This window comes from Parasteatoda tepidariorum, chromosome 3, assembly GCF_982258835.1.
Source record: "Parasteatoda tepidariorum strain Cologne lab strain chromosome 3, Ptep-v5.0, whole genome shotgun sequence".
Taxonomy (NCBI): domain Eukaryota; kingdom Metazoa; phylum Arthropoda; class Arachnida; order Araneae; family Theridiidae; genus Parasteatoda; species Parasteatoda tepidariorum.
Genome location: NC_141757.1, coordinates 48,563,448 through 48,584,145, shown reverse-complemented (window position 1 = coordinate 48,584,145; position 20,698 = coordinate 48,563,448). Strand labels below are relative to the sequence as shown.

The following is a 20,698-nucleotide window of genomic DNA, read 5'->3' as shown; positions in this document are numbered from 1 at the left end:
AAAGCTATAATAAGCTATGTTAATTTAATTTTAGTATGAAATCCTCGAATAAATATAGCAAAAACAGCATAATCTATATAATATCAGATAAAAAGTTCATGTATTTAAATTCTAAAAACTTAGAAAATCATAAATAATTTATAAATCGATACAAATTTTCTTTTCAAAAGGGATTTAAATAATTTTTTTTTCCTTTCTGCTTTTTGGACAGAAATCAACTTAAAAATCGTCTATTGCCTAGAAACTTCGAGATATTTACTGTTAACAATTAATTAAACCTCTCCCAGCAATCGCAAACATTATTTCAATTTTTTTTACAGTCAGAGCGTGGTTGCCTAGCAACCTAGTAAAACGAAGCATTCCTCTTTTGAATTAGTCAATGGGTTATCTTAAAATATTAATATGCACAGGCGACTTGTTTTGGCGGTTTTCTGGACTATCGCCAAATATATAAACCTTTATTGCAGCCCAATTTACCACCCAATTTTTTTAAAATTTTGTCTACCCCCCCTAATTTAAGTGTCTAGATTCCAAATATGTAAAAAAAAATATATGTTTATTCAGAGAAAGTACTTTTTGTGTCGTAACTTAATTAATAGTTAGCACTAATTAATTAGCATATTTGAGGTCACCCCCAGGAACCATTAAGATTGACACTTAGTTCGTGAAAATCCGATCATTAGAACGAAAGTTATTCAGGGTGATTCGTTTTTTTTTTTTTGCGGACTGTACATACACTTATATTGTAGGTATAAAATATATGTACGTATGTATATAGATAATAATTACGTATGTATGTGCAAACAATGTAGACATGTACATTTATACACAATGAATATATGCATTTTATGCAAATATTTGTGTACGTAAAATGTATATCTATGTTTATGTACGCATGTATATACAAGTACTTGTATTTGTACGAACATACATACATTCTCTGTACAATGTATGTCCCATGCATGCGTGTGCAATTTATTTATGAACAGTATAATATATGTATGCATGTACAATATAGGTATATCTGTAGGATGTACAATATATGTATGTATACATGTACAGTCTGCAAAAAAAAAACGAATCACCCTGAATAACTTTCGTTCTAATGATCGCATTTTCACGAACTAAGTGTCAATCTTAATGGTTCCTGGGGGTGACCTCAAATATGCTAATTAATTAGTGCTAACTATTAATTAAGTTACGAAATCAGACACAAAAACGTACTTTCTCTGAATAAACATGTATTTTTTTTTTTACATATTTGGATTTCTTATCTTCAAAATATAGGGGGTAGCCGCAATCTGGGAAATGTGGTCCCCATAGTTTGGTCAGGAGAGCGATTCAAAGTTCGTACCCCTTAATGTTAATTTCGCTTTTTGCGTTTTCAGTCATATTTTCAAAACTAATGAAGCAATTCAAAAAAAATTGCACCCACTCATAAAACTCATTTACCCAAAGATAATTTCATGCAAAAAATAATTTTTAATAATTATTTATTATTTTTATTATTTAATTAAAGTGAGGATGAAAAAATATTGAATTATAAGGTATGAATTTTTTTATACCATATTAATCTACATATTTTTCAATTGAAAAATCTAAAGTTTCAATTGTTTTTATTTATTAGAAGCTGAGAAAAATTAAAATTAATTATTTTTAAAAAAATAATTTGGCGACAATAAAGAAATAACTAATTGGGGCGATTAATATTAAAATGTGATAAACTTGGGAGGAACTTGACTTCGCGCGAGTAGCGTAAAATTTCATTCCTATTTTTTTCGCTAATAATCGTTTGCTAATCTTTTTATTTTTATTTCTTTCACACTATAAAATACGATGTTTCTTTTTTAGTCATTTAATAATTTATTTGCAATTTAGTAAAGAATTTTGAATAAAAAACACTTTATTCAACAAATGTCTAGTTTTAAAAAAGCGTGCTTCTGATAGAATACACCAGATTGTGCTTATTTAATGTGATTATTTTTTTTTTTATTTTTTTTTCAATAACTGATACAATTTCAATAATATACATACGTATGCATAGATTTGGAATAATATATTTATCAATTTCTTGAATATATATTTTATAAATATTAATAAAAATGCGTAGTCAACATTTTTAAACATCTCTCACAACATCGCAAATTTCTCAACATCTTATAGGGTAAACTAAACAATGAAGGAACACTTAAGCTTAGCTTGCCTTTAAAAAAAATTCATACAAATTTCAAAATTTGTAATTTTAGCTAAATGATGGTTTCGACATATTTGTTATTAAATGCAAATTATGTAAAAAAAGTTAGATAACTTACATAATATTGTTTTAAGCTTTTGGTGGTTTAAATAATAAGTAGTAAGATGACCAAGTGAAGGAACAGTTCTTACCAGTGAATAAGCACTAAATTTTCCAGAGAATGAACACTTAATTTTGATAATGTTTGATGCTCGTTAGGAATCCATAGGCCACACAAATGTCTAGAAAACAAGATTTTTCTTGGAATTACGACATATAACCATAGTCAATGTGGAAAATTTTACTTTTTTTTCAGTCATGGAATGGAAAGTAAAATATGTTTGAATACATAATTTTAAAAAAATGTTTTTCATTTTTTTCTCACAGTTTAATAGTCCGTTCTAAATTATGAATGTTTATCATTGTGTAATCTGATGATGTTTTTATTATTATTATAATTCGATCGTTTTTTTGTTTAATCTTTTCCTCATATTTTTCAATCTTTTTTTTAAAATCTTTTTAAGTATTTTTTTTCTCTTCGTCATGAGTAATTTATTTCTTTTTCTTTTGATTTAACCTTCCTCTTTTTTCCAAATTTTTGGCCAATGTAAATGTATCTTCGAAATTTCTTTTGATTTTCCAGTTCCATTTCAAGAATTCCTCACTGGATAATAAATGAGAAATAGGAGTTTCGAAGTTTGAGTAAAACCCATCTCTCATTGATTTATATCTAGTAGTTACTTATGAAACCAATCGTTTTTGCAACTAACAATGCCTCAAGAGGATTTATCTCAAAATCGGTTTTCAAGATACTTTCATTATTAATGTTAGTTGTCTCAGCTTCAGAGCCAAATTTTGATTATACAATTGTTCTTTTTGAAATAAATTCTTCAATATTGAGAAAAGCGCAGGCTATTGGATATTTGGGAGATTAAACTTTTCTGTCAATGTCCCTTTAAAAATTTGCAATGTAACTTGTGAGATTTCCTTCTCAAGCTTCTGAAGAAATAGCGCATCGTTACTCTCGAAGCATGTGTTTTGTTGATATGTTGTCTTGCTCATTAACTCTTGGTGTCTGTTTTGCATGCATTTGTTACAGTCAACGTTTTCTACATCGAATGAAAAAATATCGCATTTCATAAAAGCATTTTAACTTCATCAGTTGATGCCTCAAATCTTATTTAAAAATGGATGCAAAATTTTCTAGACATATTGTTTTACAATTCTTTTGTTTTCAAGATCTAACGAGATTTCCAAGAATTACGTAGAAAACTAAATCAGAAAATTTGTTTTGAGGAACAAAACTTGCTCAGTTTCAAATTGATATGAGATTTATACCTATCCAGAAGAAGCAAAATTAGGAATTTGATTGCATTTTTAATTAGCCATGGGTAGAAACATTTGCAATATATTTGTAAAATGTTGCTGCGGTCATCGTTTCATTTCATGAATAGCTTTTTCCAATGAAGCATGTAGCAGGGACTGATTCTGTAATATCTCTACGAATTCTTCTGTAAGGAAAAACTACCAATGGAGGTACTTTTTCTTTCCTAGGTACTTCAGAATATAAATCCTTATAATTTTTAAGGCCGCAGATTTTTCCCGTTTAAGGGCAGTATTCAACTCTTGTTTCATTCGCATTGTAAATGCAATCACTTTATAAAAGGATGCCAGGGCTACTTCCCTCCTAAAGATTCTCTGAAGTTCTTAAAACCAGTATTTCGAATATTATTCTCTAAGGGAAGTTTTGCCTTTTGAAATTATCTTCGCATTGCACTGAGTTATCGATGGATGTCACCTTAAAAAAACTTCACCCATTTTTCACCTAGATAATTGTCTTTAAATGGATTTTTCCTACCAGTTCCCGTTAGGACATTAAAGACGGCAATAGGATAATAATTTAGCTAATTATTGGCACAAAATCCTGCAAAGATTCCATTCTAGCTTTTATTATGATATTCAGTTGTTATATTTAGTTAATAAACATAGTTTATTAAGGAGTCTAAGGTATGATGTAATAACTAATCACTACATTTATAAAGATAAATAATAAATTAATTATTATTATAATTCTTTAAATAAATTTAGCAATTAAATTTGCATATTTAAATGAAATAGTTATAGGAACTATTCATACAACATTTAACTGAATTTTAGGAGTCCTCTATGTCGCTGAACTACTAATTATCCAAGTAATATCATATTTCGCACATACTATTCATTCACTAGGAAATCTATTCTCAGTGAAGGAACATGCCTGTTCCTTCACTGGTTAGAAGTTGTTTTTTTTTTTTTTTTAACATAATTTTGATTTATAATATGACAAAAGGTACAAGAAAATTAAAATTTTTCTTTTATTTTCATTAACTTGAAAAAATCCCAGTAAAGGAACACTTGTTTATACATTGGTTTTTCATCTTTCCGTAATCCAGTTAATAAACACCCCCTAATCTCAGTACTTGCTTATGTTATGATGCTTAAAATAAATAAAACGTAAATTCAATTACCATATTTTGAATTCTTTTTCTCACAATGAAAAGAAAAAGCATTATTATATGCAATTAATTGTAGTTTAAACGGATAACAACAAACACTGACCATATAATTTTGTCAAAGAAACAAGGCGTTGATCAGATACTAACAAATTCAAAACTTTTTCCAGAGAAGACTCAAAGACCAGATAACTAAATGCATTGTTAAAGAACTTCCTATTGTTAGGTAGTAAGCTACTCTTACCAATCAATCTAAATTAAAACGTTTAAAATCTTATTTCTAAGAAATATCTATGAAATGCTCCTTCATTTGTTGGTTTACCCTATATCATCCTAATCTTAAAGGAAATTTCCGGAAGTGTATCGCAGAACTATTTTACCAACTATTTAATAAAATTTTAACATTTTAAAATTCTTATTCTTTTCCATTTTATGTTTATTATTTCTTCATTAATATACTAATCAATTTTTTAGAACTTTAATTTAGATTTTCTTTAATTTAGGTTTCCTTTTCAAATTATAGTCAAGTTTTTTTTAAAGAATTATTGTCTGCTAGCTAAGAATAAAACCTTGTTAAGAAATTAAAAACATTCAGCTGTTTAAAATTATTTAATGCAAAACAGCTGATTATTTACTTATCATACTATTTTTTTGAAAAAAGAATATAAATTATTGATTGTCTTTTTTTGTTTCTTGTGACTTCAACTTAGATTATCTAAAATAGTGTTGATGTTTTATAAGTCACTACAAAGAGGATAAAGATACCGAACATAAAAAGCTGTGGAATACGTAGCCAATTTTTTTAGTGTCTTAAAATATCTCAGTATCTTAAATGTCGTCCTACTATCTTAGTTGTGAAATTAAATTTTTAATTTTCTGACCACGTGTGATTCACTAATTATTTCATTATATCTTTTACTCTTTATGATACCAAGTAAATTTTTTTTTCTGATAATACACTAAACTATTTAGTTTAATTTTTTACTTTAGCATGATTTCCAAGATATTATTGTAGTATAATTTGTTATCAGGAAAATGCCTTATTTTGTTAATCAGGAAATACTAAAAATTGAAATTTGTAAGGATTCCGAAGCTGTGCACACAATACACAATTTCCGACCTTATTTCAATAAAAAAAAATTTAAAAAAAAACGTGGCAAGTAGGCTAACATACTTTTTACAGAAACTGTGAAAACTAATTTTTCCTATATTTCGTCAAAAGAGGATAAGAATGATATTGCTCCAAGAGACCTACTCAATAATTTCGCTATTTCCAGAATGAAATCTGTTTGATCGAAACATATTATTCCTTGAAAATTACACGAGGGAAAAATTAACTTTTATTATTTATCTAAGCTTATTCCATTTATTTAATGATAGCGGTATTAAGGTTAAGGATATGCGTCGGAAGCTCCGTTTATTATTATACTATAAATGCATTAAATCATGTAGCTTGAATAATTTATTTTAAGTAAATTATTTAATAATTTTAAGCAAATAAGGGTGTAAAAATAAGCTCGATCGAAATACTCCGAAATTATACCCTGAAATATATGTAGAATAAACTTTGGAATCGATATATAAAAAATACCTTTTCAAACAACTTCGAGTAGGACGGAAACGCTAACTTGTTTAAAAAAGTTGTCCTTGTTACTATTTAATTTCGATTCCTGGTACTAAGGGACATTCCATTTTCACATTCGACTTTTGAAATTTCAATTGTAAACGGAATTTTTTTATGACCTTAAACTAAAATGTTAAGGCTTGCAGCAAAAAAAAAATTTTTTTTTTACTGCATTAATTTTTTTACAAAGTAGTGAATTATTATTTTTTCAATCTAAGAACCTGTGCCTATAACATATGTAAAACTTATTTTAATATCGAGTGAAATAATTTAATATGTTGTGTAACTAAATGGATAATCCCAAGAAACTGAATCGAAAATATAAAAATTTCATTGATTTAAAAAAATAATAGATGATAATAAAAATAGACATGTTTTGAGCGTCCAATAATAAAAGTCACAAGTTATCCAAGCCTGACAATTCTTGAGAATGGGCGATTATATTTGAAAACTCGAAACATGTCGACTTTTACTTCCCTCTTCATATGTTTTGAAGCTAGTTGAGTTTTTATCGTCAATTATACTGTTTTACATTTGGGTCTTGATCATTATTTTGATAAGGATTTTACACTAGTTAAAGTAAACATATGCATTTTAATATTTTATCAGGATTCATATGGTCTTTAAAAATGTAAGAACATCAATATTGTAAAAGTTATATTTAACTTAAAAATTAACATTTTGACACCAGATATTTTGAGTTAATGAAATTAAATATTTTATCTCTTAAGTTTTTGTGCCCCCATTTCAGTATCTTAAGGATCTTACGAGCTCTGTTTAAAAAGAGATCATCAGATATATATAAGAAAGCAAAAATAACCATAGTAGCAGTATTTGGTGGTAAATGTAGCTTATCGTAATTGAAGAATATGCTGTGCGTCATTTTATGGTGAATTTGCGAACGTATAAGTTTCAGAATGTATCGAAACATGAGGATGCTATTTGCTAATCATCTTTATCCAAAGGAAACGATGTAACCTAAATATCTAGTAGAATGAAGCGATTTTTTAAGCAATGAATCCTACAATTTGCAACATATTATTTCAATATCTTATTCTTAAACATAACATATTTCAATCTTTTTAAAATGCCACTAAACATTCAGCAATTCCTTGAGTTATAGAAAAAAGAAATATCGTATATTATAGAAAGCCTTGTGAAAGTGCATTACAATTATTATATAATCTACATTTTATTTTTCAAGCACTTTTTTTCCCTCAAACTTTCTTGCCTAGAAGACTCGATTAAAACTGTAAAAATGATTATCCCTAAAATTTTGTATATAGCTATAATAAGTTATGCTCATTTTATTTTAGTATAAAATCCTCGAATAAATATAGTAAAAACAGTGTAATCTAAATAATATCAGATAAAAAGTTCATGTATTTAAATTCTAAAAACAATCATAAATAATTTAAAAATCGATTCAAATTTACTTTTCAAAGGAGATTAAAATAATATTTTTTTTGCTTTTTGGACAGAAATCCCCTAAAAAAATTGCTTATGGCCTGGAAACTTCGAGATATTTTGTATTAACAATAAATTAAGCCCCTCCGAGCAATCACTGAACATTATTTCAATTTTTTTACTATTAGAGTTTGGTTGCGTAGCAACCTAGTAAAATTAAGCACTCCTCTTTTGAATTAGTCAATGGGTTATCTTAAAATATTTATTTGCGCAGGCGACTTTTTTTGGCGGTTTTCTGGACTATCGCCAAATATATAAACCTTTATTGCGGCCCAATTTACCACCCAATTTTTTTAAAATTTTGTCTACCCCCACTAATTCAAGGGTCTAGGTTCCAAATATGCAAAAAAAATTATATGTTTATTCAGAGAAAGTACGTTTTTGTGTCTGATTTTGCAACTTAATTAATAGTTAGCACTAATTAATTAACATATTTGAGGTCACCCCCAGGAACCATTAAGATTGACACTTAGTTCGTGAAAATCCGATCATTAGAACGAAAGTTATTCAGGGTGATTCGTTTTTTTTTGCGGACTGTACATGATATGCATGTCCAGTGTATTTATGTACATATACATAATATATTCATGCTCAATGTATGTATCCAAATATGCATAATACATTTGTGTACGATTGTACGTACATTGGGCGTATTTATATTTTACATATATTCATACATACATTCAACATGCATAACGTACGTACATACACACATTTGAGATGCATATATTGTACAGATGTATATACATATAGCGTACAGATGTATATTCATATAATATACATATGATGAAATGAACATATAATGTTCATATAATGTACATATGTGTGTACACATACAGTATATATGTGCATAAATATATTGGGCATGATTCTTTCGTACAAATTTTGCATGTGCAGATGCGTGCTATCCCTATCTATGCATATGGTGCAATGTATATATGTCCAATGAATGTATTCCACACATGTACAATGCCCGTATGTTCCATGTATGCATATCCATATGTACTATATATGCATGTACAATGCATGAATGTATCTACATACGTTGTACATGCGTACCTACATTACACGTATACATATGTACATTACATTAATGTCTAAATATGTGTACAATGCAATAAATAAAATGCATGTAAGTTAACTTTTTATGACTCAAGCAAGTTAAATGACAAAATCAAACGATATTTAAATTTAGTTTTCAGCTTTAATTGTTCTATATCATTTTGAAATTCTCTGAATAAAAAATTATTTTCAGGTATTTTCATGAAATGTTTGACAATACAGATTTATTTTTTTTTATAACATAGTGCATGATTTATAGAAATTTTTTAAATGGTAAGAAAAACGGTAAATTTTATGTGTGGAATTAATATTTAGAAATTCAAAATAAAATTATCGTTTGCTTTCTAAAAAATATGAGGTCGAGTTTCATATGCCTTAGAATAAATTTTAAAACAAGTTTTAATAACCTTACTCATATAAATTTTTTTAAATGTATGCACAATGCATGTGTATATTGTAATTACATATATTTAAATGTACGCATGTATTTGTACATTACTTGTAATTATGTACATGTATACGTTGTATGTACATGCGTACATTGTGCATATAACTACTTTTTTGTACATCCATGCATTACATGCGCATAAGTATTAACAAAGTATGTAGTTATACAAGTACATACGTAAGTTATACATAAGTACATACTTTGCGTGCACATATATCGATGTACATATAAATATGCATTTATACATGTACGCATTTTATTTACGCAACTATGTGCATATATTGCACCTTTAAATAACATTCTTACATATTGTACGTAAATACGTACAATTTTATATACATACGTACATTGTATATACGTGCTATTATCGTAAATTTATACAATATATGTACTTAAGTACATAAAAGCATGCAAACGCATAAACATTATTTTCATACATACATTGTTCTTTCATACATACATTCGTTCATACATACATTGTCTATGTATACAAAGATACAAAACATTGCCTTTTTGTACAAACTAACATACATGCGTACATGTATCATAAATGCATAATTATATGTACTAAGCATATGCGCATTGCATTAAGTATATTACAATATAATTATGAATATTGTACGTACAAACAACGTTTGTGCATACATTGTATGTATAGGAATCGCAAATTGTACGTTCATGCGTGCGTACATTCCATGTACATAAAAATATGTAAGCACATGAATACTTACATAGAAAATTTGACTATAGTATACAATCGTAATAACTTGTAATCGTATAGTTTGATTACAAGTAATCACAATTACATGTAATCAAATTGCATGTAATCATGATTGCGTGTAATCATATATTTTGATTACTTGTAATCATAATTACTCGTAATCGTTTTTGTTGTGATTACTTGTCATCGCAATTGCTTGGAATCATGATTACAAGTAATTGATTACTGTAATCAAAATTGTAATCATGATTACAGCTGTAATCAAAATTTTTTGAAAGTTGTAATCACGATTACAAGTAATTGATTACTTGTAATCGTGATTATAAGTAATTGATTACTGTAATCAAAATTGTAATCATGATTACAGCTGTAATCAAAATTTTTTGAAAGTTGTAATCACGATTACAAGTAATTGATTACTTGTAATCGTGATTACAAGTAATTGATTACATAGCTGTAATTATCTGTAATCAATTACAGCTGTAATCGATTACTGTAATCAATGGCCAACTCTGATATGTGGCTGCTTATAAGATTAAAATTAAGAAGCTTTGTCGGTTTGAACCTCGAGTAGTTTCAAAACATATTTCATAAAATAGCAGATCCAGTATTTGAACGAGCCACGCTAATAAAAGAAACATAAAATAAAAACTTTAAAAACATATTATTTTTATTAATGTTATTTGTTTTTCTGAAATAAAACAAAAATTTAATATTGCTTTGTTATCTTGTATTTTTAATAAATTTAAACTAATGTTATGGTTTAATCTTAATACTTTTACATGGTTTTATATTCAATAAAGCTTTAATTAAATGGTCAAAAAATAAAAGCTTACTTGAATGGAATTTGTATGCATCCCTTCTGATTTGTATATTTTGTATTAATGTATTTCATTGTATTTGTATATAGCACTTACCCGTCCACTTCTTCTCCTGCATTCTAAATCTTGGTTCGGATCGCATGGAGGATACTGAAGCCAAACGTCATAAAAATCGATATCACGTTGATGACCAGTACATAGCATACCTGTATACAAAATCAATATTGATTCATATTACAAGGAATATTATAAATATTATTATCCAAAGTTGATATTTCGATTGCAGTAAAGGCTCTCATATACACCGAAGAGCCATTACGTTATGACCACCCTCCATCTATAACAATGGGCTCTCCCAGGTTTTCATGGTTTCTCGCCCAGGAACAATGTTTTCATGGGCAACGCATTTGGACCCATAATCCTCATAGAACAATCCCTGACGTCTGTAAATTACTTGATTATAGTTGCAGACCAGGTTCTCCCATTTATGGCAACAGTTTTTCCTGCGGGGGATGGTGTTTACCCACAGGATAATGCACCATGTCATAAGGGTCGAACCGTCATGTATTGGTTCGAGAAACATTCCAGTGACTTTCAAGGCATGTCTTGGCCCCCAAATTCACCTGACCTTTATCCAATAGAGCATTTGTGGTCCTACTTGGAAAACCAAATTCGTGCCGCCACGCTACCCCCTCGTGAGGGAAGTGCAGGATCAGTTAGTGAGAGCTTGGTACCAGATACCTCAGACTACATATCAGCACCTTGTGGAATCAATGCCACAGCGGGTGTTAGCAGTTTTGAGGGCTAAAGGTTGTCCTACAGGTTATTAGCAGGGTGGTCATAATGTAATGGCTCTTCGGTGTATATGCCAATAATAAAATATTAAGTAATCAGCTAATTTTGGGAAAATTTAAAATGGAGTTAACTTAATCAGACAAATAGTTACAAAAAATCCTGGGGCATGGGTTTTGTTGTTTCTGTTGTTTCTAATGTTACTCGCATGAGCCAAGCAAACCAGCTATTCGCTTTTTTGCAATCAAAGTCGATTCAACGTAAATACGTAGATATAATACCTTACTTGTCTAGAAGGGAATCAAGTTCACCTTTTTTTTGGTATGCATTTCAAAACGGTTGAGTTACAACGTTAGATACATACTTTTACGATTTATAGCAATTCGTGCAAAATGCGCTGCCTTCATTTACCTTACATTTGACAAGAAAGCACGGCAAAGGTGAAAGCCCATCCTAGCTGAGAACCCCATGTATAAATGGCAGTTTCACTCATTCGTAAAGCCACTTCCTCAATTTTAGACGTAGATCTGATGGGGAAGTAAACATTCTCCTGATCCCTGTACCCACATTACTATTCAGCCACCGACCGCTAGATTTTCGATACCACAGATTTTAGGAGCACGTATATCTCATATACTCGGTACGTCTTAGTGGTGTCGCAGATCGCACCTTGACCATTCCAACAAGAGTCCGATTTTCTAACCACTGGGCTACCACGACAATGACATGTGCCTTGTCTTACAGAAATCAAAATATGTCAAGAAAGTTTAAAGACAGAACTATTAGAAAATCCATGGAACTATAGAGGTAAACTGCATGTAGGGGAAAAATTCAATCATGATAAAGAAAATTTAATTGATAGGAAAGATATCATGAGGTTCATTGAAGCAAAAGGATACAGTGGCTAGGATATATAGGAAAAAGGAAAGAAACAGAGGTGCTATAAAAATCGGGAAAGGAGAACTTTGGAAAAGTAAAGAGGTAGACCAATACTGAGATGAAAAGACCAAGTCGGGGAAGAACTTAAGGTTATGAAAGTCAATAGTCATAGCAAAAGAGCCAATGAGAGAGTGCACTGGTAGAGAATACCGATGACTGCAAAAAACTGTAGAGCAGGAAAGAAGAAGATGAAAGTTCTGCCATTTGATCACTAACTACAACTGGTTATTTCCTAAAACACTCGAAAGTAATACCATAAGTGTAATTTTGCTATCTCCATTACATTTAAATATGATCAATGACCTACTACTTCACGTTGGTTTTTGAAGCGGCTGATTTCATATGTCTACTTCAGATACTCTTAAACATTCCATTAGCACAAAAAAGTGGACCACTCTCAATAACTTTTGATCTCATGACCAGATCTTTACGTTCTGGGACTCAGACTTAATGGCTCGAACAAGTGACTTCAAGTATGCTAATTAGCTAGTGCAGACCATATTTTCAGTTACGAAATCAGGCGCAAAAACGCACTTTTTAAATAAACCTAAATTTTTTCCAGCGGATTTGGATTTCCAACCCCCAAAATACAGAGGGAAGCCACAAACTGGGAAACATTGTTGTGACATTGTGTCACTTAATCGCAACTTTCTAATAAAATTGTGACCTAAAAACTAGGCCGACCCCTGACCCCTCTCCTTTGACTCCTTACTGTCTGTCGATCTTCACGGTGTTGACCTTCGGCAGCCTTTGATGTGAACACATGGGAGATGGTCCGTTATGGTCACAGTTAGTGCATAATTGTGATTATTTTTATGTTCATCAAGCACTTTTTTTTTATTTTTATGTTCATCAAGCATTTTTATATTTATGTTCATATTATGTGCATTTGTGAATTTTCATTTTAAGCATTGTTTATAGGTATTATTTATGATCATTTTAAGTAATCATTGTTTATAAGTGTTGTTGATGAGCATTTTTGATCATTGTTTATAAATTTTGTCTAGGCATTGTTTTTTGTTTGTGTTGTTTGTGATGCATAGTTGTGTTTCGACTATGATGTCTAGGGTTGCAGCATACTTTATATGATCAAATTTTGGTGAGAACAATGTCTGTGATATTTTAAGGTAATTTCTAGCTTAGTTTGTTTGCAGGGTTAAGTTCAATGATTTTGCCTAGGCGTTTCTTTTAACTTAAGTTTTTTTATCTTTTTAAATTTCAGCTTTTTAAATTTCTCTAAGTTTTAATTTGTTAATTTTTTTGTGCACTTATTGATCTCACTAATGACTTTGATTTCTGGGGTATGCATGTGATGTATACTAAAATTTTTTTGTCGTTTTAACTCGGAATACTAAATTATCAGTCGTATTCGATTGATTCTAAATTTTTTTTTCAATTCATGAATTGTTGTACAAAATTTTGCTGTACAAATTTTTTTTCATTCGTTTAAACTCGAAATACCATCAGTCTACAAAGGTAGCCTGATTTTTTTTCGTTTGTATGCAATTCTAAATTTTTTTATAATCATTTTTTAGCAAACAAAAGCAAATTTATATTTTCATTCCTTCTTACAAGGAACCATTTGAGCTAATTTTTGCCTCAAAATTTTTTTCACGTTTACTGAGTGAGTTTTTTTTTATTACTCATTGAGTCACACTTTTTCTCTGTAATTTGATTTTCTATGGAGATAAATTTTTTTGCTGTCTACTTCGTGTAGAGTGAATTTGGTTTTGACTATTGGGTAGGTCAAATGTTTTTTTAGCAAACAATTAAGATTGTTTTTTCACTTTTTAGCAAACAATTAAGATTGTTTTAATTTGTAATACTCAAGATCAGCTATGTACAGCTGTTGATATCTGTTTTTGTGTTGTGATTACAGTTGTAACTATGTTTGGGCACAGCATTCCTAGTTACGGCCAATTTACTGTCAAAATGGTTGAGATGTAATTTTTATGTAATATCTAAATGTCTGTTAAGGCTAAAGTGGTGGACTGGAATGGCATGTTGGTTAAATTATTAATTTTATTTCTTTTTGGTTACGAATACTTTTGGCTTTCCTTCTTAAGTTTTAAAAAAAAAAAAAAAAAAAATTTCATTCAAAATTTTTTTTTCGCCGGCTGTGGGTATAATGTGACATTGTGTCACTTAATCACAACTTTCTAATAAAATTGTGACCTAAAAATTAGGCCGACCCCTGACCCCTCTCCTTTGACGCCTTACTGTCTGTCGACCTTCACGGTGTTGACCTTCGGCAGCCTTTGATGTGAACACATGGGAGATGGTCCGTTATAGTCACAGTTAGTGCATAATTGTGATTATATTTAGGCGGTTCATCAATTCACTTCGGTTCCCCTTTTAGCCACGAGTCTGCTGCATTTTTGGAACTTTAACTTCAATCTTCAACCTGATTATATAACTACCGCCCATTTTTGGAGCATGTAGCATTCGAATTAATTTCCATATCGTAACTCTACGATCCCTTAACAGGGATTTTTCTTTCTTCCACCCCCCGTGGGTGCTTTCGCTATCCGGCTGTGATAGCATTTTCCTACGCCATGATTTTATAGAGGATAAATCTGCCGAGGGTAGATTTTGAGAAGTATGACTCCAGCGGCATCCCACTCCCGTGTTAAATGATTTTTACATTCTCTCCCCGTTCCTTTTGTTTCTCGACAGATTTTTGATACTCCGAAGGTGCTTTTAAGAAGCTGTCCATTTTAAGATGTCCACCGCTAATGTCTCAATTCCTTGCCAATCATGTGCCAGCTGTGTAATGATGATGTAGTGTTTGATGATGCTCCTCGATGCCTTTTTTTTCAAATAAATAAACAAGGATTTTATAGTGCTTTTTCAAGAAGTTGTCTTCATTTGATGTCATTGACTTAAACTCCTACTTTAGGTACATGTTCAGCTTCATTCTGATAAACTGTTACTTATCCTGGTTGGTCGAGAAAGGGTATGTAAAGAAATAAGTCTTTGTTATTGTTTTTAGAAATTGTACCTCACCAGTTGTATTTTATGTCAGTTATTGCGGCGCATCGTATTCTTCCTTAAAACATTTGCTTTTCTGTTAATTTTTTTTTTTTGTACACGGCCCCAACCTAACAATGGTCCTCATAGTTTGGTAAGAAGAGCAACTCAAAATTTGTTGAGCAACTCAAAGTTTACTTTTGGTGTATTTTGCAATATCTCAAGAACTTTTTAAGCGAATTGAGAAATTTTTGCACACAATTATGTAATTCGTTTATTCAAAGATAAAGTCACATATATAAAATTCTATTTCAAATTTTGCTCAAATTTTGCTCAGTTTGCTCAAATTTTGAATTTTACCGTGTAACATTATATTTATTAAAATTATGTTAAAAATTGTAAGCTTACGATTCAAAATTTTATCGACTTTTCTTAAATAAAATAATAAAAAATAGGAAATATTTACTTATGGAATTATCTTTGGACAAACAAATTTTATAATTTTTTCCAAAAATTAATTTAATTCGTTTAAAAAGTTCTCGTGATATAGCGAAATACGCAAAAAGTAAAATTAACATTAAGGGGTCTCAACTTTTGATCCCTATCCTGACCAAAGTATTGGGACCATATTTGCCAAGTTGCAGCTATTCCCTATATTATTCCCTATATCATAAATCTGAATTCGCCGAAAACAGAACTCAATGACCATCTATCCACATGAATACTCTTTACTCCATTTGCATTCCACCACGTCATCGAAACTCCAAGCTAAAGGTGAATGGGAAAAGGGCAGCAAGCGGCCTCAAATGCCCAGATATTTTATACAATTCAAATCAATTCAGAATCCATCAAAAAAAAAGGTATGTTTATTCAGAGATACGTTTTGTGTCTGATTTCGTAACTTAAAATTTTGTCTGCACTTATTAATTAGCATATTTGAAGTCACTTCCTCGAGTCATTAAGATTGAGTCCTAGAAAGTGAAGATCCAATTATTAGATCATTAGATCAAAAGAATATTTAACCTTAAATATGGTATCTATTTCTAGTGTGCGATATTTTAAAACTTGTAATGATACTCAAAAGCATATTTTTTCACAAATAAGAATTTCTTTTTTAGCAGACATGGATTTTTTAACCTTTGAATATTAAGAGAGGGCTGTAGATGCAATCTGGAAAACTTAGTTATAATAGTTATAAACTTAGAAACAAAACATAGAAAATGAATGAAAATTTAGACCCTTTTGAATGTTAATTTTATTCTTTGCATGTTTCTCCATATAAATAAATAGCATTCCCGCAACCGCTTATGGGGATTAAGATTCGACAATTTCGTGATGAAAGGCGTGATCTTGACAATGTGGCTCGCAAGATCGAAATAACTCTGAAACTCATAAGAATTGTTTATTATTTTTAATTATTTAACTTAATAATTGACAAATAATTTTATTTATAAGTTGAAAACTTTTTCACACTATTTTTAAATACTTTGGTATGAATTATTAAACAGAACGAAATCACCTGAATACTGCTTTAGAAACGAAAATTTAAATGTACAACTTTTTTGAAATCGTATAAGTCATATACCATTAAAGCGATTTTATTCACAATTTTCCTGACTGAACTATGGCGATCATTTTTCCTATATTGCACCTCTTTATTTTTATTTGTGGGTAAAAAAATCCGAATCCGCCGAAAAAAGGTAATTTTGAATCGGAGAAAGCGTGTTTCAATTTTGTATCAGATATTTGATTCTGAAGCTTAAAATGACTTCTTAATTAGCATATTTAAGGTAAGTCTCTGAAAAGGAAGTTGCTGAAAAGGAAAGGATTAAGGAAGTTGCTCGACAGCCCATACTGGGCCAAGGCCTACTGTACCCAGTCTCAGTTTTCTTGACCTTTGGCTCTGGGGTGCAGGAGCAGATTTTCCGGTTAGGCGGTCAGCCGAACGCGAAATCCCCAGTGCTTAGTTACCAAGCAAGCTTGGTACTCATTTATCGACCCCCTGAAAGAATGAAGGACGGAGTCAACCTCGCCCGGCCCGAGGATCGAACCCAGGACCTGTGGCAAGGGAGCGCAAAGCGCTATCACTCAGACACGTCTTATCTTAGGCTGTTTTATCTTAGTACACAAAAGTTGGATCTCAAAATCAAATACTTTTTCACATTTCACTTAAAAGAAAGTATATGTTTAAATTTATTAATTATTACTTAATATTTTAAAGTGTTCTGTTACTTTTATTATAATTTTTTGTGCACTGTCCATTATTTTTAAGGCATGGTTCTGACAGTTTAGTAAGAAAATTAAACTATATTTCATTTCATTAAAATTCCGTCTCTGAGCATTACTTTTTACAGATAAACTTTTCCATCAATAATTCGTATTGCTTGAACAATTCTATAAAATTTTTTCGCATTCTTTTTTTATACTTTACCTTCATTAGCAAATTTTTTGCACTCTGTATATTCTCCTTTAACACAAACTTGATTCTTTTTACAGTCGCTCGATGCTGTGCAACTCCCGCCAACACCAGAAACAGCCTAAAAAATGTAATATAGATATATTGTTTTTGAATTTGGTTTTGGTTACACCTTTAGAAATTTCTCGGAAAAAATGGTTAAATAACAATTTATTGAATGGTTATTTTAACATATTTATTCAAAACAGTCAAATAACCATCAATGAAATGATAATCAAACTGTTAAGCTTGAGAAAAACTGTTTATTAACTGATTTCACCCAGTACGGTTAAGCAACCAGAATTTTACAGCACCCACTAGAACGAGAAGCTACTTAGTTCTTTGTAAATGCTTACATATCCTAGCCGAGAGGGCTTATCTGTCAATCTCATGACCGGCAGAACTGGAGTTCGAGTCCTAGTGTTGACACCTCACTATTTCCTCAATTCTCTTCAACACATGAAGAATTTCCAGTGTCCGGCACTCTCCAATTCCCCTCACCTTACGAAAAGCCGACCTCCTATGTCTAGTTAAACAATATTTTTTTCTTACATTTTTGAAAAACGCTAGTTGTAAATGGTTTAAAAACCGTACCGTTTTGTATTCATGGTTTTATAACCATACTTTTTGGAAATGGTTTCAAAACCATAAAGGAAAAAAATGTTCTTTACCGTAAACTTTACGGCTAATCGGATGGACAGACAGCTGCCAGTTATTTTAAAATAATTTTAAAATGAAAATTTTAACAGTGTACATGATATTTGTGAGAAACATTTAATTCTTGTTTCCCGCAAGTAGTTGAAGCGATTGTAACAAAAACACAAATATTAGTAGAACCAAGTTTTTGACAACTTTTCCGACTAAAACACTGTGTTCATATTTGCCTGGTAAGTGGAAAACCGATCATTTAATCAAAAGATCTAAGTGTGTGTTATGCCACAATAGGAATTCCTTTATTTTCTTGAACTTTTTTTTAAATCATTCTTAATTGAATTAAATCAATTAGTTAATTGTTATTAAAATTTACAAAAAGCGAACTTAAAATATTTTATTCTGTTCTTGATGGATAATTTTTTATTTCAATACTAATGTAAGGCCCATTAATTCACTAAATCGATATCAAAAATCTACTTATAATTCTTTATTCCTTATTTCTTACCACAAATATGTTTCAGCTGCAAGGTTATACTAATTATCTCAGTCTTGTTGGCGATTCGCGATCACCAAATTATTTTTAAATCTAATATTGGTTATGAGGGGTTGGCTTTATTTTTGGCGATGTTATCTTCGGATAAATCACCAACCTTGGCTCTCTTCCCATGCTTCTAACTGTCCATTGGGAGCAATTCATTCTTTTTCAATTTCCAATTTTTGGCAACTGGAGGTGCTCTGTTGGGCACCCCAGTCCCCTAGGTTAAATATAAAATGCTAACTAAAAATTCTCGATGTAAGATAATGTTTCACCTTGATCCCTTTAAGGGATTTCTTTCCTTTATCATTTTTATATTTTTAAATTATGGTCATTTTCAATAATTAATAAATTAATTTTCATTAAACGATTTTATTTATTTCTCTGAGACAATTATCATTTTATTAGATCCAAATAAAGATGTATCTGTAACGGCGAAAAAGTCAATAATGCTACTTGTACAAATTCACTAATTAATTTCAAACTACCACCGTCATTACAGTGTGATTAGGTATACTTACTTTGATTTAATTTATTTATATTTTTATCGGTATTCAAATGATTTGTGTTTTCCAAAAAAAAATTTTAAAAAAAATCGACCTCTAAAATTGGATTTTTTCTTTGGAAAAATGTATACCCAAGATTTGATTTTCATAAAAAGCTTTGATACGGTATCATAAAAGATACATAAAAACTTCTCTCTCTTTTGTATTCTCTCTACTTTTTTGAGAGAAATGAAGGTGATTTAAGGGAGAGAATTGAATTTCTTCTAGATAGTTGAGGGAAAGAATTGAATTTCGTCTAGATAGTTGAGGGAAAGAATTGAATTTCTTCTAGATATAGTTAGGTAAGGCAATGTTTCTGATGTATTTTTTCCCTGGATCAAATGAGATTCACGGGACCATTGAAGGAATAGATTTACAGTTATAAGAGTCCTATGTACAACAAGTACAAATTTGTTCTTGTACAGGCTTACCGATCTGTTATGTGATCTTATGATTTGTTATCTAAACAATTTTTTTCTGTGCATTTCTTATGCTAATAGAATAAAACTATACACGAATCAATCGAACAAATTGTTCAAAATTTGGGAGAGCTTTTTTCTGTAAAAAGCACTATTTTTGATGTGACAGAAGCGCACACTTTTTACTTCGCTAGGGACTATCCAGACAAATAAAGTTTATTTCCGATTGAGAAGTTATAACAGTTTCCTTTGTAATCATAGCATCCAAAATGACTGACCGAATAATTTTAATTTTATGAGAAAAAATTTCGAAGATAATTTTTCAAGCGCTGTTTTTATTAATATAATTAAGAGATACTTTCATTTTTGATTTTAAAAAAAGACGCCGAATATAATTGACGAACATTTGTCCATCATCGAAAAGTTCTTCAGGCATAAAAAATCATCAAGAAAACGAAAATCAAAGCCTTAACCTAAAATTCAAGTAGAATTCAAGAAATCAAAAGTCATCAATAATAAAT

The 20,698-nt window shown here is 30.2% G+C and overlaps 2 protein-coding genes across 3 annotated transcripts in view; one reads left to right on the top strand and one right to left on the bottom strand.

Annotated features, from left to right (window-relative positions):
- Positions 1-20,698, top strand: part of LOC110282813 (uncharacterized) — a 60,701-nt gene that overhangs the window by 18,532 nt on the left and 21,471 nt on the right. The gene's annotated exons all lie outside the window — the stretch shown is intronic.
- Positions 1-20,698, bottom strand: part of LOC107436140 (uncharacterized) — a 43,206-nt gene that overhangs the window by 16,510 nt on the left and 5,998 nt on the right. Inside the window, exons 2-3 of the mRNA XM_016047723.5 lie at positions 18,001-18,106; positions 10,965-11,074 (exon numbers count right to left, since the gene is read on the bottom strand). Coding sequence (XP_015903209.2) covers positions 10,965-11,074; positions 18,001-18,106 — 216 coding nt within the window. The remainder of the gene's footprint in view (positions 1-10,964; positions 11,075-18,000; positions 18,107-20,698) is intronic.